Raw genomic sequence first — 20,621 nt, 5'->3', positions numbered from 1 at the left:
GTCATGTGACCACTCTCGGTGTCATGTGATAAGACCAACACGGGAGATGACGTCATCACGCCGCCTAGCGGGACAGCGACGCGCAGCGGCAGTCTGGGCAGAAGCGGTCGGTTCACTGAAGCCCAGAGGGGCTCGCCATTGTGGTGCACTAATCACTCTTTGTAGTTGTATTCGTTGTAAGGAGGCTACAGACCTTTGTATTGAATTTAGGACAGATTTGTACTGATGTTATTTATTATTATTATTATTTATTTATTAGCAGACGCCCTTATCCAGGGCGACTTACAAAAGTCATTGAATGGTTTCTTTATGAATATATTTTGGTTGACATATTTCTAAAGCGCTTATGAAAAGCTGTATAACCTCTGTTATTAAATTGAACTCTAGAATTGAGTACTAGGGGAAAAGTAGACTATTGACTTCACAAAACAAACCAATGTGCATTAAACTTATTTGCAAGGTATAAGGATTTTTTTGTTGTTTGTTTGTTTGTCTTTAGGAACAAACAGCAGAGGCCGTTGTCATGGCAAGTAATTATAATCGTAGTTTATAAGACTATTCAAACAACAATCTCATTCTGGTTTGCTTTATCCATATACAGTTGTTTTTGTTTCGTCTTTTGCAGGTTGACCAAACTATTCTTTTGGTATTTGAATATGATCCATTCAATACTAAAGGAAAGCATAAGAATGAAAGCAATGCATAGTATTCTGGATTTTCTGGGTCCATTCAATGTATCACCCAGTACAAGCATCTGCAACTCTGATTGTCTCAGGTCTTTCAAACATAGATTCATTGGGTCTTTAACACAATACCATTCTGATACAGTGCTCAACAGAATGAGCAGTTTAAAAAAGAATGGAATTGCCTAATGTAGTATTTAATATGCTCATGTGTCAAATTACACCAAGACTTTAGCACACGTTGTGTAATTCACCAGTATAGTTGGAACCGGAAACCGTGACAGAAAGTGTGGTTTGGCTAGCATGCAAGCATTATTCAGATTTCTGTAACATCAAAGTGCACATCCTTTGCAAACAGGATGGTTATCATTTTATTGTTTTAAGTAAAATTTAAAATTCAAACAAGAACACACTGTCACAAAACCTATTCATCAAGTGTACGAATCCTACTAATATATAGGGGTTGTCAGTATCATCACAGAAGCCACATGTTAAGAACATAAGAAAGTTTACAATCGAGAGGAGGCCATTCGCCCCATCGTGCTCGTTTGGTGTCCATTAATATCTAAGTGATCCAAGGATCCTATCCAGTCTATTTTTAAATGTTCCCAAACTTTCAGTTTCTACCACATCAGCTGCACACAGATTAATACCGTTCTGGGCCTCACTGACTATGAGCTGCTTAGAAATTGTAATCCCTGTTATGTTTTGAATATGGACAACAGTGTGTGTAGCGCTCAGGTCTCTGGACTCCTGGGTCGGGGGTCCAGTCCCAGGTGGGGTGCACTGCTGTTGTACCCTTGAGTGAGGCACTGTTCCCAGAATGCTCCAGTACAAACACAACTTTATAAATGGGTCATTGTTTGTGAAAATAATGCGATATATTGTAACAATTGTAAGTCACCACAGATAAGAGTGTCTGCTAAGAAATATAATAGTAGATGGAATATCATTTCAACCCATTTGCAAAAGGTAGAAAACATGACCAAATTTCATTGTTTTCATCTTTCCATGGTCCCAGTATGTTAAATCCTCGGCCATTGCTCAGGATTATGCAATTGAGAGTAAAGGCACAATCTCTAGTGCCCCCCCCCCCCAACAATGCTGCAGGAACACCTGGATAGTGGAGGGTGCTTTCTCGTTACACGAATACACCTAAATACATGCCAAAATATTAATATTTGCAATATCCAATATTAATTTTTAAAATCATGTTGTGTTTGTATTGTAATATGAACTCAGCGGATGCTATGACATTACAAACATGGACAGACAACATTTAAATAAGAAGAAAGAAAATAACAAGTACTGAGAGTGATGTGACATGTTTTTCCTTAAGGGCGCTAGTGCATCTCCAGCACAATTCATAGTTTATGCCAACTTGCTTATTGACCCCATCATTTTGTATGCATTATAAAACACAAAGCATACACACACACATCTATGGGTTTTGTGGTATAGACAGATGTATGCACGTCTGCACGGCTCCGCTCATCCCTGCGTCATCACGCCGGCCAGCCTCGCTGTGGGTCACGTCGGCCCGCCCCCGGGAGCGGATATGAGACGCTACGTACGACGTGCCCCTGCAGTTGAGACTGGGGAACCCCGAGCGCGAAGCTGCCAACGCCCGGCGCAGACACTACCCGGAGAGAGACGGTAAGCGCGGCGGCCACTTTATTCTCCTTTATTCCCGTCAAAAGTGCGGAATCGGCTCCCAATCGCGGTCGAGGCCGAGTGTGCCCTGGAGGTAAGCGCGGATCTGCGGGTTATTTCCACCCAAAGCGGCGGAAAGGAGGCGTTCAGGGGGTGTGTGGGGGGGCGATTTATTTTCCCCGTTCAGTAATAAAAATGAACAATACAATTGAATTGAGTGCGCGGACAGGCATCCGAGCAGGCGCTGCCCAAACCCGGCCGCCGCATCCCCCCCGGCACCGGGCCCAGCGGAGCCCAGGCGTCGGTGTCAGAGAGGCGCTGTTTGTGCGGATCAGACCGGGCAGCGAGGAATGGCGATCGGAGAGACAGCAGCCGGGCAGGGCGAGCGATGGAGGGAGGGAGGGAGGAAGCGATGCGCGGTGTCAGAGAGCCGGTCATCGATAACACATCGACGGCTCAAAGGTCGATCTGCAGTAATCGGCAGCACGGATGTAAGAATATGGATAAATAGGGGGAGAGTCGCGGCATGACCCGGGCGAGGGGCTTAAATCCCCGACCGGAAGGCAGGCTGCGGATCCCGGGCTGCGCCGCTGCTCCTCTGCCCGAGCGGCCGCGATGATGTTCGCATCTGTCGGCTGCACATCTGTCCTGACATGCTGACCGACTGACATGCACAAGACTGGCACTTCGCGCAACAGTCAATCCTAAGGCGAGTGTTGCTTTTTAAAAGGATCGCTGGCTGTCCGTCTGTGTGTCTGATTAGTCCTGCACTGAGATGTCCGGCCCGGTCTCTTACAGTTAACGGTCCCCTGTCATGCTGTGGCACGTCCAGGGTTTGACAGCTGTGTGTGTTGGCTGTGCGGTGGTTGTGCAGCGGCAGGGTGTCGCCTATTGCCTGTGCTTTGCAAAGGGACGGACTCCATCGCAGCAGCGCTTCACAGTTGTAGGTTTTAATCGATTCCCAGTCACCAGGTAGTGTTGCATATGCTCTGCTGCCAGAAAGGACCATTGCAGGAGCTTGTGACGGTTACATTTTTGCACTCCTGCTAGAGGAAACTTTAATTTGTTGAAACTGTATGGTGTACTGTGCCAAGCCATGTTTTGTAAGCTGAAATGCAGGGTCTTTGACAATGAGCTGGAATCACTGTGTTTGTGTATATGGGCATTACTTCTCAATAGGCTATCCTTATTATGGGATGGTTCTGTGTTTCTTTATTGGGAGTTCTTCAGTGGCATTGATGGTTTGCAATGGGAAATTGCAGATCTGTAGGATCCTGGCTTCATGATCCACTATTCTGTCCTGTTCGTTAATTTTGAAATGTAATGCTCTGGGCAAGACCCTAATTGACTAAAGGCCTTGACCTGACAGCAGATGGTTTTCCTTCAACATGAGGTTTTTTGGTTTTGGTAGTTTTTGCCTTGTGCTCAGCCTTTTCTTTAGCAATATTTTAGTTCAGTTATATTTTCTTCAGTTATTTTGTGACATCATACAACATCAGTCTTATTTCAGCTAACTCCGTTCTGCCTCTTTCGACTCCCAAAAGCACTGTATGATCATTTCACTCTTAGGTGGATATTAGAAGACTGATTAATTCTGGCAGTGTAATTTAGACATCCTTGTGAGGGTATGCAATGGTTTTGATCTCTAACCATAAAGAGCTGAAATATTTTTTCACTGTCTCTTGTAGTGGGCAAGATAACTAAATGTTTTTGATTTCCTTCAATTTTCATATATTACAGTAATATTACTAATATGTAAGAAGTACAAGCATTGGTGTGGTGTGTGTAAATTATGATGGCAGTTGCATTTAGCTTGTCTTTGGGTGGGGAGGGGGGGAATAGTCACATCCCTAATATTATATCGTGGTTTCTTGATGGTGTTTCCACACTTAAGTTGAAATGTTCTGCATCTGATAAAGATGGAGGCTTATTGGATTTGATTTTGAAACACCCTAGAGCAGAATCATCACAACGGTTTTTGCAAGGTGTAGATCGTGTTAATTAAAATGGAAATATCTACAGATGTTCATCATCTGATCATGCAAACATACGCATTAACAGCTTGCCCAGTTCTTTGCCAGTAGGTAGATCACTTGTGATAAGACACACAAGCATCCTTTTCTTAACCAAAAGACATCCAATAACGAGATGTACTTGGGTGTTTGAATTCAATTCTATGTATGCTTGGTGTCCTGTAATTATAGGAACCTTCCCAATGTGTACTGCTGCTAGGTCTCCTCAGACATTTAATCATGAAAGAAAAAAACTAGTCCAGCTTAACCTACTGACTTGTCGGTTGAAAGTGTATTTCGGTCAGTTTGTCCCTTTTTTTTTTTTTTTTTTTTGTTTACCACCAGATAAGAAGAGAAATCTTGAGCTAAGCATCTTGGATGTGTGGCCTAAGCCAATGTGAACTTTTGTGGATTCATCAAACGGTTATAATCTGTATTCTCACAATTGGACTTTGTGTGTTCAATGATGGCCAAACAGGGCAGACTCCTGAGAAAGTGATGAGGATTGAAGTGGACTGCTTGCCACATGAGTGGATCACAACAATGTTCCCACGAAGCTTTGCCACCAGAGGAGAGCAAGAGGGAACAGAAATATTGCAATTAGAAGTGCATGCATGAATGCTACATTAAAAAAATAAAACATGTTTTAACCCCTGGCTCTTTATCAAATTAATTTTTGGAGACTGGGAGCTCAGTTGTGTGCTGTGTACAATGGTGTGGCACTGGGTTCTGTATTTTGCACCCTGGGCAGATTCCCTAACTTTTCCTGAAATGAAGGGGAAATGTGTGTTAGCAGTGTTTTTAGAAATTGAGTATATTCTCATTGCTCACCAGAGCAACTGCTGCACTTATGTGTATGTATATGTGTGTATTTATTTATTTTATTTATTTATTTATTGAAAGCCAGTTCCACAGCAGCACCAGCATTCGTTAAATAAACATGTGTGATCCTTTTGACCATTCCAGTAGTTGCTGATTGTGCTGCTGTTTTTTGTGTGGCCTTTCTTTTGCACAGTAGATGGAAGATAGTGGAACTAACAATTCAGGCCAGCAACGATTTACTTTTGAGGCATTCAAGAGAATACAAACTACATTCATTCAAATAAAAATGGACATTTGAGTAATGTATAAACCTTTAAAAACATCTAGGATATAAAATTAGGTTCCTTTAAGAATACTTACAATGGTGTGCTTGGGAATACATTATCAGTTCCTCCAAATGATCCCAATTGGGAGATAATCTCTCACCCACTCATAGTTTAGTAAGTCTTATGACCACTAGGTTTTACTTCAGTTAACAGATTGAAACATTCTTTGGGAATACCCTGGACAGCTAGTGACAATGTTGTTGCATCATTTTACTCTATAGTTCCTTTGGCAGGCATTTGTGTTTCAGTACAGTCCTCGTTCTTCATTGCTCCTGCAGAAAGGCACGCACAGTCCCGGTGAGGGCAGAGGCACTGCTTCTCCAGGGAAATGGGCTAATGCACAGGGTACCAAGTTTTGTGAAGTGTAAGACTTGCATGTGAGGTTAAGCAGCTTAATGAAATGTATAAGAACTGCAGTGTTTTATAGCAAGGATTATTTACTGAAGTCGAGCTCTTTTAGACTGAATCTAACCGTTGCGTTTTGTGTTGAAGGAAGTGGGCACACGTGGCCAGTGAGGAGGGGGACATCTTTAGTGGTGGCTAGTGTATCTGGTTTTGAAAAGTCGTGCAGCATTTCCAAAACTGAAATTAGCATCTGATTTTAATGTTCCCACCCTCAATATCCACACCTCCTTTGGACCTGTATTATAAGTTATGACACATCAGAGTGACACTATCCGTTGCATTAAATTTAAGAGGAGCTCAAACGCTGCCTCCCCTTTCCTTTGTCTTTCTAATGTGCGTTTCATACTGAAATGCAAACTCTGAGCTTGGAGTGTGATTTTTTTTTTTTTTTTTTAAGGGAATAAGTCAAATGAATGGCTGGCATCTGTTTTCGCTATGGAGCAGATACTCCACTCTATGATCCGATTAACTGGATGAATGGAAAGCTTCTCTACTGGTTGCAAATTGCTGTTTATCATGAATCAAGCAAATCTTGAGTCGTTAAAAGCCCTTTAAATAATCTTGTTTAAAATAACTGGGTCAATTAAATAATTTATCACTCCAGTCGGAGCGTAAACCAGAAGACTTTCTGTTAACTAGGATCACACACCCCTGGTCTAAACCTTGCAGGGTGGTCTTTGCAGAATCTAAGCTGTTGTGTTTTTAGATCTGCAGTGCATTCCTTGTACACTTCTGCGATGCAAATGAACTGGTATCAGGAAAACCGCATACACAGCTATGTAAAAATAGTGAGTTTTATATCTATAAGAGGAAAAACAAGGGTTTGTAGTGTCATCCAGCACTCTGAGCTAACAAAGGCAATGCAAATTCTGTAGAACCTCTGGTTTATTATTGATTAAATCACTGAAGTGTGTCGGGGGTGGCGGTGGGGTTCACTCCTAAATATTTGACAGCTGTCTAGTGCTATCAGCAATTTTAATTCTCATTCTTGTCCTTGTACAAATAAAAAGGAGTCACTTGGAACTTTAAAAGTCATCCGCCCTGAAAGATGTTCAAAGTCCTCCGTGCTGTTACACGTAGGAACCCTCTGTATACTTTCCTTCTCTGTCAAGTTAAATTTAGGCCCCTGAAAGCCCAGAGCTCAGAGGAACTGACACTTCCTGTTAAAACAGTGGTGAAGAATCTAGTTGTTACAGGAAGAAGGCAGATCTTGAGTCTTTATCCTTTTCGCAAGACTGAGCAGCGTTTTCTTGTTTTACTGATGGGCACAAATAAGTTTGTTCCGTATGGTAGCGGTTGGAAACTGAAATTGAGCATTTGTAAGGGTGACGACTTTGAAAGGTCCAGTTATGTTCTGGTTACAGTTATTTAAGAACAGATGAAGCTTGCACTTTCTTTCGTGATTGTTCAGATCTGCACTGGTTGGATTGTGCAATATTAGATTTTGTTATGCATTTTGTATCCATTGTGGTAGTTCATTTCTGGGTATCACAAGACCCTGCCACCCACTGTTATCTGACAAGGCTTTGTTTTCAAGCTAAGAATGGCTCTGGTGCCAAAGCTGGAAGCTGTTCTCGAAGGAATCTGTGCAGAAAACATTGTACTCTGTCCACTGTAACCTCACTTTTTTAGTGTGTGTGTGTAATACAGGGCAACAAGTTTTTAAACACAAACTGGTTGACTGCTAATTCAGTGGGAGTAAGACTTTTTAACTTATTTTATGTTCAGTGCTCTGTAGTTTGGCTTTTCAGTTTCCTGTTTGCAGTGCTGAGCTGACAGCGTGAGTCGAGCCTTTCGCACTATTTCAATCATTTCCTCCTTACGCTCCCACTGAGTTACCAGAGGCTGTTTCTGATCGACGCAGTCCAGGACGGGCCTGGAGGATTGCTGATGAGATGTACTGAGGATTTAAGCAGGAGGACTAGTTTAGTCCATAAATCTCAGATTCTGGCTTCCCTCCCCCTTCTCCCTTGCAACCCTTGTTGTTCAGTGATCTCTGGCAACATTCAAACCCAGTTGGGGCTTTGGGTCTCTGAGCCAAGATCTGCAGATTGTTTGACCCAGTTTTACTGGCATGTTTCACAGTTCAGCTCCTACTTTCCAGTTAAAGTGAGGTGCAGTGTTTTTGCTTTTTTGTGTGCATTCAAGCAGCATTCAACAATATGTTGCTATGTCTGCTGAAAAAATTGTTTTAAAAGTACATTGCACTCCGCATGGCTCAGGCTTAGCTGGAATGTTGTGTAGATTTAGCAGCTCTTTGAATCTGGAGCCCTTCTGTGTGTCGTAACGAATTTGAGGCCTGGCATTTTAGCGAGGTGTTAACGAGCGCCATGAGCCCCCCTCCATCTCCGAAAATGCTGGTGGCGTGGTGGAAGGGGGGAGGATCCTGCAGTGTAGTAGCTTCTGGGTCTGAATTGCAGAGATGAGGTCACACTGGCTTCCGCAGCTGCTGAGGAGTGTGGAAGGAAGCCGGGGCTGATAAGCGCTGCCTCCCCGCCTCAGTGCGCTCGTCTCATTGTAGCACAGCTCTGCAGTGTGTCAGCTGGCTGCTCAGCGCGCAGGAAGCCCGGCCCTGCTCCAGCACAGCAGGAAAGAGAGGTAGTGATTGTTGGTTGTTTTTCCCCCTCTTCTTTCTGTTCTAGAATGAGCCGTGCTAATGTGATGGGCAGCCCAGACAGGGCCGGTCTCCCGCTGGCCATCGGAACGCCCTTTCTGCCCGCTAATGCGTGGGTGGTGCATCTCTCGCTGTAACGGTTAACTAGGTGATGTAATTCTTCGGTGCACAGATGCAGCGTTCCTCACAGAGGAGGGAGGGGCGACCGGTGCAACCCCGTGCTTTTGATAATGTGCTTGCTTTACAATGGAAAGCAGTGCAGTGCAATTCCTGTGCTTTCTCAGGTTCCCTTCAGATGTCCAGTGCTGTGCTGTTTTTGTGTATTCATGGTTTTATCACGGCTTTACTCTTGCTCAATGTTATTCACATTTCCTTAGATATTTTCTCTTTTAGTAGAATAGAATTTTCCTTGGGGGAATTGGAGGTGCTATTTTATTTCCCAGATCTGTTTATTATCTAAGGCTAGGCAAGACTGTTAGAGAGAACTGAAGTGGTCAAATTCATATTAAAAGGACATGCTTATACTTGTCCATCATTCATTTCTGAAGGATTTGTGCATTTGCTTTTGTATTGTTAAATGGAACTAAGGGTAAAATACCTTTTTCTGGATTACAAAACTTTGTTTGGTCAGTAACTGCTGAGCCTGATGTTTTTGGTTCTGATTTGTATTTTTCCCCTCCTCCAGTATTTCTTGTAATGCCAAAATGGCAGACCTGAAGAGTACTGTAGTGGCACAGTGAGTGCCTGATTTGAGATTAGGAAATTAAACTAAGGAAGTGGTATAATGACAGTAGAGGACAAAATAGTAGTCCGGACAACTGGGATGACCCACAATTTGATCAGGACTACAGAAGCATAATGTTCCGAAGCCTGCAGGATGACCAGCAATTCTGAGTTTTGTTTTTTCCTTTCTTGGCAGATTGTGTACATTGTTTGGGTGATATCTACACTGAATACCAAGTTCTGATTGACGATTTACTAGTGGTCTAGTAAGTTATTCCTGTCGTCAGATTGCAAGTGTCTTAGCCTGTACGCTGCTTGTTATATCTTGTTTCATCAAGTTTCCAGCCATAAATTCTCACCAGACGCTACAAGATTTGACAGCCAGGTGAAAGTTAGTTTGAGCAGTATTAACTATGGAACACAACTTGCTATATGTAGATGTGTGTTAATTATGGAAATTTTATCTAAATAGTGTTGACAGATGTTCAGTTTTATGAAAAAAAAAAAAAACATGTAAATGTAGAACACAGTTTATAATCAAGTATATATAATTAAGACTACATTAAAAATATGATGGAAAGGTATAAATCCATGAAACAACAATTAAACAGAAGTACAATGTCATGCTATGGGATTGTTTATTGTATCTCAAATACACAATACATAAAAATAAACTATTAGAATTATATCGTTTTGTACACACGGTTAAACATGGGTATTGAGATTTTAATGTGACAGGTTAAAAAGAATATCTAATGCGCATGTAGTCTGCATTATTTACATCTTACTTAATGGAGTCCATTAAGAGGGAACATTTGATTTAGTATCATGTTTTGCAATGTTCATTTAATCAGGCTTTTATATGCTATGATGAAGATGTTTGAAAGCAAAAGTAACAATCTTCAACCATTTTGTTTTCTATAAACATTTCAATCAATATTAGGCCTAAGGTGGTTCAGCACACGGCAATCATATTTCAGCATGCATCACCAACTGAAAAATGGAAAATAACATTGTGTACACTTAAGAAATCGTAAACAAGTAAAGATAGGGCACATATTTGGAGTTAACTGCTGTTTTTAGATTGTAATATTTGTCTGGTTGTTAGCAATGTGTAGTTTAATGTAAGATTAAACTTTCAATACAATATTTGTATCCACTTCCAAAAAATATAAACCTGGAGATTGTTTTACAGAAATTAGATTTCTTTTGCACTTTTTTGCAAATCTTATTTGCCAGATTTGACACTGACAAAGCTGTACCTGGCTTTGTTCCAGCTGTAACGTGTTTTCACTTGATGCAGGAGCCCTTGTTCGGCAATGTTGTGTACCTTTTGAAGGTCAGGGTTTACCCTTATGTACAGCTCTGCAAAAGAGACCGACTGAAAGGAGTTCTTAAATCAAGCTGAAATTGGGCACGGCTTTGCTTGGTGTAAATGAGGTTATGGAGCTGGAATCGGGGGAGCTTTGCCACAGTTTTCCTGTCAGTGACCGCTGCCAAAAAATGTACAGCGGGGACCCTCCTTTCATTAGGCAGCAGTGGGAGATTTCTGCAGATGCTTGTTTTGGATCAGCAGGGAAAACTAGTGTAAATGCTGTGAGGCTGCCAAGGAATGTGTTAATTTCCTGTATACAAAAAAAAAAGCTGGGTCAGCACGAGCAACCTCCCCATCACAAACAATAAGCTGGGAATGTGTGCTTTGGAAAACTCTGCCAGAGCAATCCATCTCTTGTATTGCAGGGACTGTGCTCTCGCCACTAGCAATCTCTCTTCTGAGTTTCTGAAAGCTAGGCCTTTTGTATCATGAAGGATGTTTGCTTATTGTTTCTTTAAAAAGGATCATTGCTCTTTCCAGACTGTCGCACAACTCGGGGAGGTGACTTTCTCAAAGCAGAATGCGAGTCAGATACCAACGGAGAGGTTCTCAAGCAAACTTTCTCTTCAGCATCATTGCTGCAGTTTGAACTTGCACATTGAGGAAGAGGAGAGGAATATTGTTTATGTGCAGTAAATGGTCTGCTTAATCGGTAATAATTTGGCAAGGGACAATGGTTGGCAAGACAACTTGCAATAACCAAAACAAAAAGGTAATATGGGGAAATTATACTTGCGTATCTTAGGGCACATGAGTGTGCTGCTATCGGTTTGGTTTTGTATTTAATCAAGTCAGATTCTAGCCGAACCTCGGCCACTGCTTAGCTGGGCTTCAGAGTTTGGGTAATTTCCAGAGAAACGGCATTCGTAGCTGTTGACATGGACACTGCCTTCCTTGTAGGCAGGATTTGAAGATTAGTAGTCTCAAACTCAATGAACTCCCCAAACATGTATTTAATGCAACTCAAAATAAGGTAACACGCATTAGATACACAACCTGTGGCTTTCAACACTATAAATACCTTAAAATCTGCAGTTTTAAATTGTGTCTGGCCCAAGGTGATACTTTTTCTTCATAACCAACCTTCAATCCTGGAGGAACAATGCCAACGGGAATCGAATACAGACGCTCTTACTAGGTATGCCAGTGCTTGTTTTAAGTGACCTTCCTGGCAACACACTTGTTTTTCCTGAGATTTGAAATGCACTTCGTATGCTAGGGTTGTGGGGTTGAAGGTCAGTTGGCTGTCCAATGAAAAAATGTTGGAATATTAACTTTATCGTGTTAGTTCCCATGTCAGTTACTTTGCAGCATTGAAAGATTGATACAGAAATGCAACCGTATAAAAGTTATTAAAATTGTCAACTGTTAGAATGTTATAATATTACAATTACCCTTTGACTTTAAACACCTGTATCCTTGCAGACTTGCAAAGAGCTGTCTGTAGTTCTGAGCTGCTCCTTTTATTGTACATGGGGCCGGTTGTACTAACAGTGCCAGAAAATGGGATCAGATCCGGGCTCACTGGACCTGGATCATGAAAAGACGTTGTACGAAGCAGATCAAGATCAGGATCTGTTGATCAGATTTTTTTTTTTTTGGATCCGAATATTGAGCAGCGCGGGCGGTGACTCAGCAGTTTCCTATTGACGTGAACCGGCTCGTCCGTCTCTGTGCGGCTGTTTGAACATCTCAATACTATCATACACCTTTCAGAAAACTATTCTGTGTTGTATTGCTGACAGGTTTATTAATTAAACATTCAATTAATTAGTCCGTAATCCGTAAAGTTGTCCGTTGAGGACATTGCCCATTGGATCCGTTAAAACCTCACTAAGTCCACAACCTTTCCAGTTTATTGTACTGGTGTATGTCTCATAAGCTATGCCACTGTTTCTTTAAATGCTCAACTACAATAATAATAATTTGCCAATAGTCAATTGTATGTATACCATGCTTTTCTCATACCCAATAGCGCTACAATTCAGTAAAAACAGACAAGATCATATACAGGCAACACCGCAGCAGCAACTCAAGAGTATTTAAAATAAACTTGCAACTAAGAGATCCTTAACAGCTTTTTAAAAAGGTGAGTTTTAACAAATGTCTTAAAACTATGGAGTGGCCGCTTCTCTAGCGTTGCACAGCTGTGGAGCTGCTCTGTCGGCTCGGTCACCTTTCTTCCTTAGAATGGGGTGCTGGAGAAATAAGGGCTTTTACATAGGTTTTTATTTACATTATTGTAAAACAAATTGCACACTAACTACACCTCATCATAGACACAACAATAGAAACATGATATTGTTCTTTTCAAAGTGCAAATCTTTGTAATAATGTAAGTCACATTTTCGTTGTTTATCTGTGCTTAACCAGATTGGTCTACAACGATAATGTTATTTATTTGCTCAAATCTCCCGGTTGCAAGATCTCTCCATACTAAACGCTTCGATGTAGGTCCTAAAACAGGATCAATTATGTCTGCAAGGTTAAATTTGCTTCATGCTTTAAATCTGTACCCCTTTCATATGTCTTCCTCCCGATAAACCTCTAAAGGCTTTTGCCTGTCTTTAAATACCTGCGGTCTGCGCGTTTGATGCCAGGTAGCATCAAACTAGCTGAAATATACGGAGTTCATGCATTTTAAAAAGTCGGATCAAGCTCTGATCCTGCTCAAAAAGCAGGATCATTTTTGAGCTCGGATTTGATCTCAGATTGAGCTTTGATCCATTTAGTACAACACAATTGAGATCAAGATCGGATCCCGTTAGTACAACCCACCCCTGAAGTATAGGACTACTTCCGATAGCCTCTATGGAATGAACTACTAATCCACTGTATATTGTCAGTGTGTGGTTTGGGGGTGATTGGTAACTGAAAGGGTGGTGTAACTTTGACTTACTTGGAAGGTTTTCATTATTGATCCTAGTTTTCCCATATAGACCCACATCTGTAGGTGACGGCACATGTTGGAATACATTTTGCCTGTTTTAAATAGAAACCCTGCTGATTAGTGACGCGCTGTCCACTCGGGAAGCAAATATTTAGTCTGCAGCAGGTGATTACATTATCACCTGCTGCTTTGTTCTCTAACCTTGATCATATTATGACATTTCACAAGCTTTGTGTGCTGAGAAGGCAGTTCAGACTGATGTGTGTCATATATATATATATATATATATATATATATATATATATATATATATATATATATATATATATATATATATATATATATATATATATATGTCAAATGCTGGTTCTGATGGAAAGGTGTCAGAACACACAGTGCATCGCAGTTTGCTGCGTATGGGGCTGTGTAGCCGCAGACCAGTCAGGGTGCCCATGCTGACCCCTGTCCACTGCCGAAAGCGCCTACAATGGGCACGTGAGCATCAGAACTGGACTACGGAGCAATGGAAGAAGGCGGCCTGGTCTGATGAATCACGAGTTCAAGGTGTTGACTTGGCCTCCAAATTCCCCAGATCTCAATCCGATCGAGCATCTGTGGGATGTGCTGGACAAACAAGTCCGATCCATGGAGGCCCCACCTCGCAACTTACAGGACTTAAAGGATCTGCTGCTAACGTCTTGGTGCCAGATACCACAGCACACCTTCAGAGGTCTAGTGGAGTCCATGCCACGACGGGTCAGGGCTGTTTTGGCGGCAAAAGGGGGACCTACACAATATTAGGCAGGTAGTCATATATACACATACACGTGTACATATATATATATACACTCACCTAAAGGATTATTAGGAACACCATACTAATACTGTGTTTGACCCCCTTTCGCCTTCAGAACTGCCTTAATTCTATGTGGCATTGATTCAACAAGGTGCTGAAAGCATTCGTTAGAAATGTTGGCCCATATTGATAGGATAGCATCTTGCAGTTGATGGAGATTTGTGGGATGCACATCCAGGGCACGAAGCTCCCGTTCCACCACATCCCAAAGATGCTTTATTGGGTTGAGATCTGGTGACTGTGGGGGCCAGTTTAGTACAGTGAACTCATTGTCATGTTCAAGAAACCAATTTGAAATGATTCGACCTTTGTGACATGGTGCATTATCCTGCTGGAAGTAGCCATCAGAGGATGGGTACATGGTGGTCATAAAGGGATGGACATGGTCAGAAACAATGCTCAGGTAGGCCGTGGCATTTAAACGATGCCCAATTGGCACTAAGGGGCCTAAAGTGTGCCAAGAAAACATCCCCCACACCATTACACCACCACCACCAGCCTGTACAGTGGTAACAAGGCATGACGGATCCATGTTCTCATTCTGTTTACGCCAAATTCTGACTCTACCATCTGAATGTCTCAACAGAAATCGAGACTCATCAGACCAGGCAACATTTTTCCAGTCTTCAACTGTCCAATTTTGGTGAGCTTGTGCAAATTGTATCCTCTTTTTCCTATTTGTAGTGGAGATGAGTGGTACCCGGTGGGGTCTTCTGCTGTTGTAGCCCATCTGCCTCAAGGTTGTACGTGTTGTGGCTTCACAAATGCTTTGCTGCATACCTCGGTTGTAACGAGTGGTTATTTCAGTCAAAGTTGCTCTTCTATCAGCTTGAATCAGTCGGCCCATTCTCCTCTGACCTCTAGCATCAACAAGGCATTTTTGCCCACAGGACTGCCGCATACTGAATGTTTTTCCATTTTCACACCATTCTTTGTAAACCCTAGAAATGGTTGTGCGTGAAAATCCCAGTAACTGAGCAGATTGTGAAATACTCAGACCGGCCCGTCTGGCACCAACAACCATGCCATGCTCAAAATTGCTTAAATCACCTTTCTTTCCCATTCAGACATTCAGTTTGGAGTTCAGGAGATTGTCTTGACCAGGACCACACCCCTAAATGCATTGAAGCAACTGCCATGTGATTGGTTGGTTAGATAATTGCATTAATGAGAAATTGAACAGGTGTTCCTAATAATCCTTTAGGTGAGTGTATATATATATATATATAATATAGTGAATATGAACTTTAGCCAAATTACACATGCTGGAAATAGCTAGAAAATGTATGCTACCTCCTCAATGTATTTCTTAATGTGTCACTTTTAGTGTTGTGTATCATCAACCTCTGTCTTGGTGTTGAAGGGAAGGGAGGCTCCTCAAAGCTTGTGGCAGACTCCACTTCCTGTCTTTCTGGGGAGTGTGCAGAATGATGCAGATATCTGAGGTGTGTTTGGCATTTCTGCGATTTCTGGCTCAAGTCCACTGATCACATTCACACCTGCGTGTACCAGGGTGGTGAGTTGTAGACCAGATTTATCAGTGTAAATGTGGAATGTTTTTGTCTAATTGGAAGAAACTTGCTCATCTTTAATACTTCCCTATCTTCTCTGAGACTCCCCTGCAGAGAGGTAAAATGGGTTTTGGTAAACAAGCTTATTTGTACTGCTGTTATAAGGTGGTGGTTTTTGCCTACAGTGGTTATTATATACGGAATGAGTAAATGTTTTGTTAACCACCAAGGATCAGTTCTTCTACAAACACTCATTCTTCTTATCCTGAAGTATCATCTTCAAACAGAAAGCCTGCTCTCAGCTTTACATTTGTCCAGGAGCAGTTTCATATGCATTGTTGGGAGAGAAGAAAACCGGACAGTATAGATTGACACATCCTGCACACAGGTCTCCTTTCTTTAGCACCTTTATGTCTACAAAATTAGTTTGTAGTAATTTTTAAGGCTTCAGACCTTCAGGCTTCAGATCTGTGATACTCTTGCAAAGAGGTGGTGACTGATTGCTGAGGCTGTTGATGGGAGAGGAGAAAACCCCATAGTTCTGCTAAAACCTTCCACGTTGCTTGGCTGTGGTCTTGTCAATGTATAGCCCGATGTGAAGACTCCATTATAGCAGCATGCCAGTGGTATTGGTTTCTCTTGAGCTTCCAGATCAGTTCCACTGATCCTTTAACCAGAGAGAGTGAAAGGCAATCTGCAAAGAAACTGAAAAACTAAAGCTGTGACCAGCAGACCCAATTATTTCACTGCAGTCTAGCAAAACAAAAGCTGGGGAGAAAACAATACTGACTGATCTAATGAGTGGGCTTCAATTTTGATTTCTTGGGATTTGTTTGAATAGTAATATTGAATTTGTTAGCCAGTTATAACATTAAACAGAAGCAGAGTTTAAAACATGAAGATTCAAGTATGTATTAGTTTGGCACATGCCTATATCAACAAGACTTTACAATAGTACAGTGTAATATACAATACCCTTATTACTCACACTTTTTGAAAGAATACCAGGATTACCCTTGTGAATTTGTATATACGGTGTGTATAGATGTTTGTGGTGTTGCCTGTCATTTGACAGGTTATCCACTGTGGTAAAAGGTCCCAGTGAATGTAAAATAACTGACAGCCCTAATCAGACATCCATACAAAGAGATTGATATTTTCAAGGAGAAAATGGATTATAACTCGTGTGTGTATTTAACTTCTCAGAGCTTCTCTGTACATTGAAGCATTGAGTTCTTTGTCTAAATCATAGTATAATAAATGACTCCAGTATACCAATCAAAATCTGACTTCAGTGGCTCATTTCATGCATCCTCCAACTGCTTCTGTGTTGAGCACCCACAGATACCTGATGGCTTTCTGTCAACTTTATAATAGAAAAAGACGTGGGGGGGTGGAATTGCCCGACTGTAGAATTAATAGCAAGCAAATTTTGAAAATGGATGGAATTCAGTCTCCACAAGTATCCCCAGACTTCACGGGAGCTCGGTTCTCTCTCATGGCTGGCCATCTTGTTCTTGGCTGGCAACAGAAGATGCAGAATTATGATGATTTTCACTAGAAACCTGCGTGGATGGTGCAACTCTGCTTCAGTGTTGCTCAGTGTAGAAACCAAAACGCAATACTACTTCCAGTAGTAGTAGTAGCAGCTCTGTAAAGATGGTGGTAGTAGTAATAATTACTAGGGCTGTCCTCAAAGCTACATTTGCTAACGTGGCCTTATGTTGTAAGTCGCCGTGGATAAGGGTGTCTGCCAAGAAATAATAATAATAATAATAATATGACCGTTCTGAACCTTTAGAGGGTATAGCACAGTGACACATTATTTTAAAATGTTTTACAGAGGTTCTGTAGCAAATCAAATCTAACTGACAATGATCGATAGTGCAATTTTAGTTAGTGCCGATTTACATTACATTATGGTACCCCTGTGGTTTCCAGAGTTTTAATTCCTTCATTTGCCCTCTCTACAGCCATGTACAGCATAAATATTGAAATATTACAAAAGCTGCCCGGTGTTATATTAAATCTATATATTATTGTGATACAAGTACCAGTCGGGTAAAATCTAATCTGGTTAATATTTTTCTTCTAGACTAGAGACGTTTTAGCAAATGCAACTAAATGACAACACCTTCTCATCTAAAATACCTTGCTATAGTTGGAGCTCTGTGTTTTCTAATCCACCCGTCATACTTGGTTTCACTTTATTTATTGCTCAAAATATAGATGACATGCAACCTTAATGAGACGGAGGTTCAGATTTGTTTTGCTCAAGTGAGCTGCAGTTCTTTTGATTTGTCGCCAATAAATCATACAAATTAGTACGATGGAGGGTTTAAGCCTTTTTTCGGTGCTTCTATCCTTTTGAAGGTCAAAACCTTCTGTACAACCTTCTCCACATCCTTGTGGGAAAATAAATCTGCAATTGAATGCGAGGTCATTGTTCCTTTTATACTGACTGGGATATGGGCCCAGAAAATAACCTCTGTGGACAACTCTCCAGAAAGTTGCATAGCTCAATCGTCTAACAGATCTACATCTCAGATAGGTTCACTGTATCTACACTTTTACACATGCAGGTCCTGTTCCAGGGAACTTCTTTATTGCAAATCTATTTATCTTGAGATTTGAGAATACAGTGCGTTATTTAACTGTGCAAAGACTGCTGGCAGTTACTGTGAGAAGCGCATGCATTTTAGCCTTCAAAGGGAACGCTCAATGTTTGACGTCACCTTATGGTGTTCCAGAATCTCGGGAGGTAGTTGATAGTTCAGTTTTGGTCCTTATTGCATTAGGGAGTGTTTTTATTTTGGAAAATAAGTGACTAAATATGATGCCATAATACAGTATGGGTGCTTAAACCTGGATTCACTAGCAGTCTTTTGAGTACAGTTGATCAGAATATGGATTTGTTCATATTACCCTGAAGATATCAGATTACTTTTTTGTTTGAAAATATTGCAATCGTTTGGGGGTGTGGTGGAGTGCAGGGTGTTGGAAGAATGTTTAAAGAGATTTTGATTGCTGCAGAGATTATTGCTCACCTCTCTCCTGTTCTTTTCTCTTTGCAGGTCTTGTTGAATGAGAATAGAGGAAGCTAACCGAGCGAAGCTATGCAGACGATTAAGTGTGTTGTGGTGGGCGATGGTGCCGTGGGTAAAACTTGTCTCTTAATCTCATACACAACCAACAAATTCCCCTCTGAATATGTACCAACGGTAAGTCCCTTTCACTCTAAATTGTTAATGCAAACATTTCAGAATTGTTTTGATGCCCTTCAGTCCTTGAGCTCAACAGACCCCCAGGACTGAAGCGCTTTGAAGTGGGCAGTGGAAGTGTTATGCCCTGACAATTATGACCACTGTCTATTTTTATCTTACTTTGGTGTTAAAATAGATGGAATTTCAGCTTTCATAAACTGTCACTGTGTATGCTGTTAGTATTTTCTGTATAGAATATTTAACCACTGAGCTGTCCTGCTTTATATCTTGAGAGACTCGAGTTTCTAATCTGCTCATCTTTTTTATTGATGCCTTTTGGGTTTCAAAAGCACAATTATATTACAAACCAAGGACATTTAAAAACTATGCCTTGTTTTCAGTCCCATCTGAAGAAATGGGAACTGCAAAACCTCAATAGCTGCACCCCATATTAATGTAATTCTTTTTATGAAACTCACCTTTATGCCCCTAACTCTGCTTCCAGTACGGCTGATTAATTGAAACCAATGGGGCATGTAATTTTACACAGCACAACAAAACCAGATATTAAAGCCCAAACTGAAGTCTGACAGGAGGTGGTGAAGGTGTGAGATTTGTCAGTGTTTGTGCTGTGAGCGCTTTGTGGAGATGTTTTGAAACCTCTGCCAGACACGACAGCTCCTCTTTGAAATGGCGGAGATGCTTCCCGAGGAACGTTCCTCAGATAATCCGATCACAGCACATCAAGTGCAGGGAATAATACCAGTCCTCATCTTTCAGAAATGTCTTTTTCAGGAAGCTTAGCAGTAGCTGCTATTCAGTCTGATAAACCTCTGACCTAAAGACTTTTCCCCTTTGTGTTCCAGGTCTTCGATAACTATGCAGTAACGGTTATGATCGGTGGTGAACCGTATACTCTAGGACTATTTGATACTGCAGGTACAGTATGCTTAATATTGTATGCTTTGCTTTTAATTCGATTTTTGGTTATTTTTTTATTTAAAAAAAAATTAATATATATATATATATCGGTGCTGCAAAACAATAGAATGTAATGATAGAACAGCATTTTTTCCAAGATTCCCGTTAAACAGGAAGGTAAAAATCAGTATCAAAACAACAATATAGTGAGATGAGTGACCCAACTTCACACAGTCCTGTAAATTTGATCAGATCCTGTGAATAAAATAAACCATCTGATGCCAGTTATATTTGGCTACTTGATAAGTCCCTTTACATAAACCCAATCGGTAAACAAATCCAGATATTCAAAAAATAATAGAATAAAAAGTAGACTTCTAATACTAGGTTCAGTAGTGGTGGTGTTTGAAACTACAAGTTAAATGTTTTATGTACATGGATATAAAATGCATAACGGCAAAAACCTTATGAATATACAAAACCATATCAATCTCAAACCTTTTAAGCCTTTTAGGCACTTCCTTGCCATCCTAAGTAGAGGTACTTCTGAGCAGACCAGTTTGGACTCGGCAATCAGGACATGGCAACCTGTGTCCTGGCCCCCACAGGAAATTAACTTATTAGGTT

The 20,621-nt window shown here is 41.2% G+C and overlaps 1 protein-coding gene across 3 annotated transcripts in view; it reads left to right on the top strand.

Moving 5' to 3' along the window:
• Positions 1-2,215: 2,215 nt before the first annotated feature.
• The window catches only part of cdc42 (cell division cycle 42), a 28,919-nt gene continuing 10,513 nt past the window's right edge, over positions 2,216-20,621 (top strand). Inside the window, exons 1-3 of one of the 3 annotated variants that reach the window (XM_066691448.1) lie at positions 2,216-2,339; positions 18,945-19,091; positions 19,940-20,012. In XM_066691448.1, the coding sequence (XP_066547545.1) occupies positions 18,987-19,091; positions 19,940-20,012 (178 nt within the window). In that variant the 5' untranslated portion in view covers positions 2,216-2,339; positions 18,945-18,986. Of the gene's footprint in view, positions 2,431-18,944; positions 19,092-19,939; positions 20,013-20,621 lie in introns of all 3 variants that reach the window. The other 2 variants (XM_066691446.1, XM_066691447.1) reach the window with 2 other exon arrangements.

The sequence above is a fragment of the Amia ocellicauda genome, chromosome 18 (assembly GCF_036373705.1).
Source record: "Amia ocellicauda isolate fAmiCal2 chromosome 18, fAmiCal2.hap1, whole genome shotgun sequence".
Taxonomy (NCBI): domain Eukaryota; kingdom Metazoa; phylum Chordata; class Actinopteri; order Amiiformes; family Amiidae; genus Amia; species Amia ocellicauda.
This window is presented reverse-complemented; position numbering and strand designations above follow the sequence as displayed.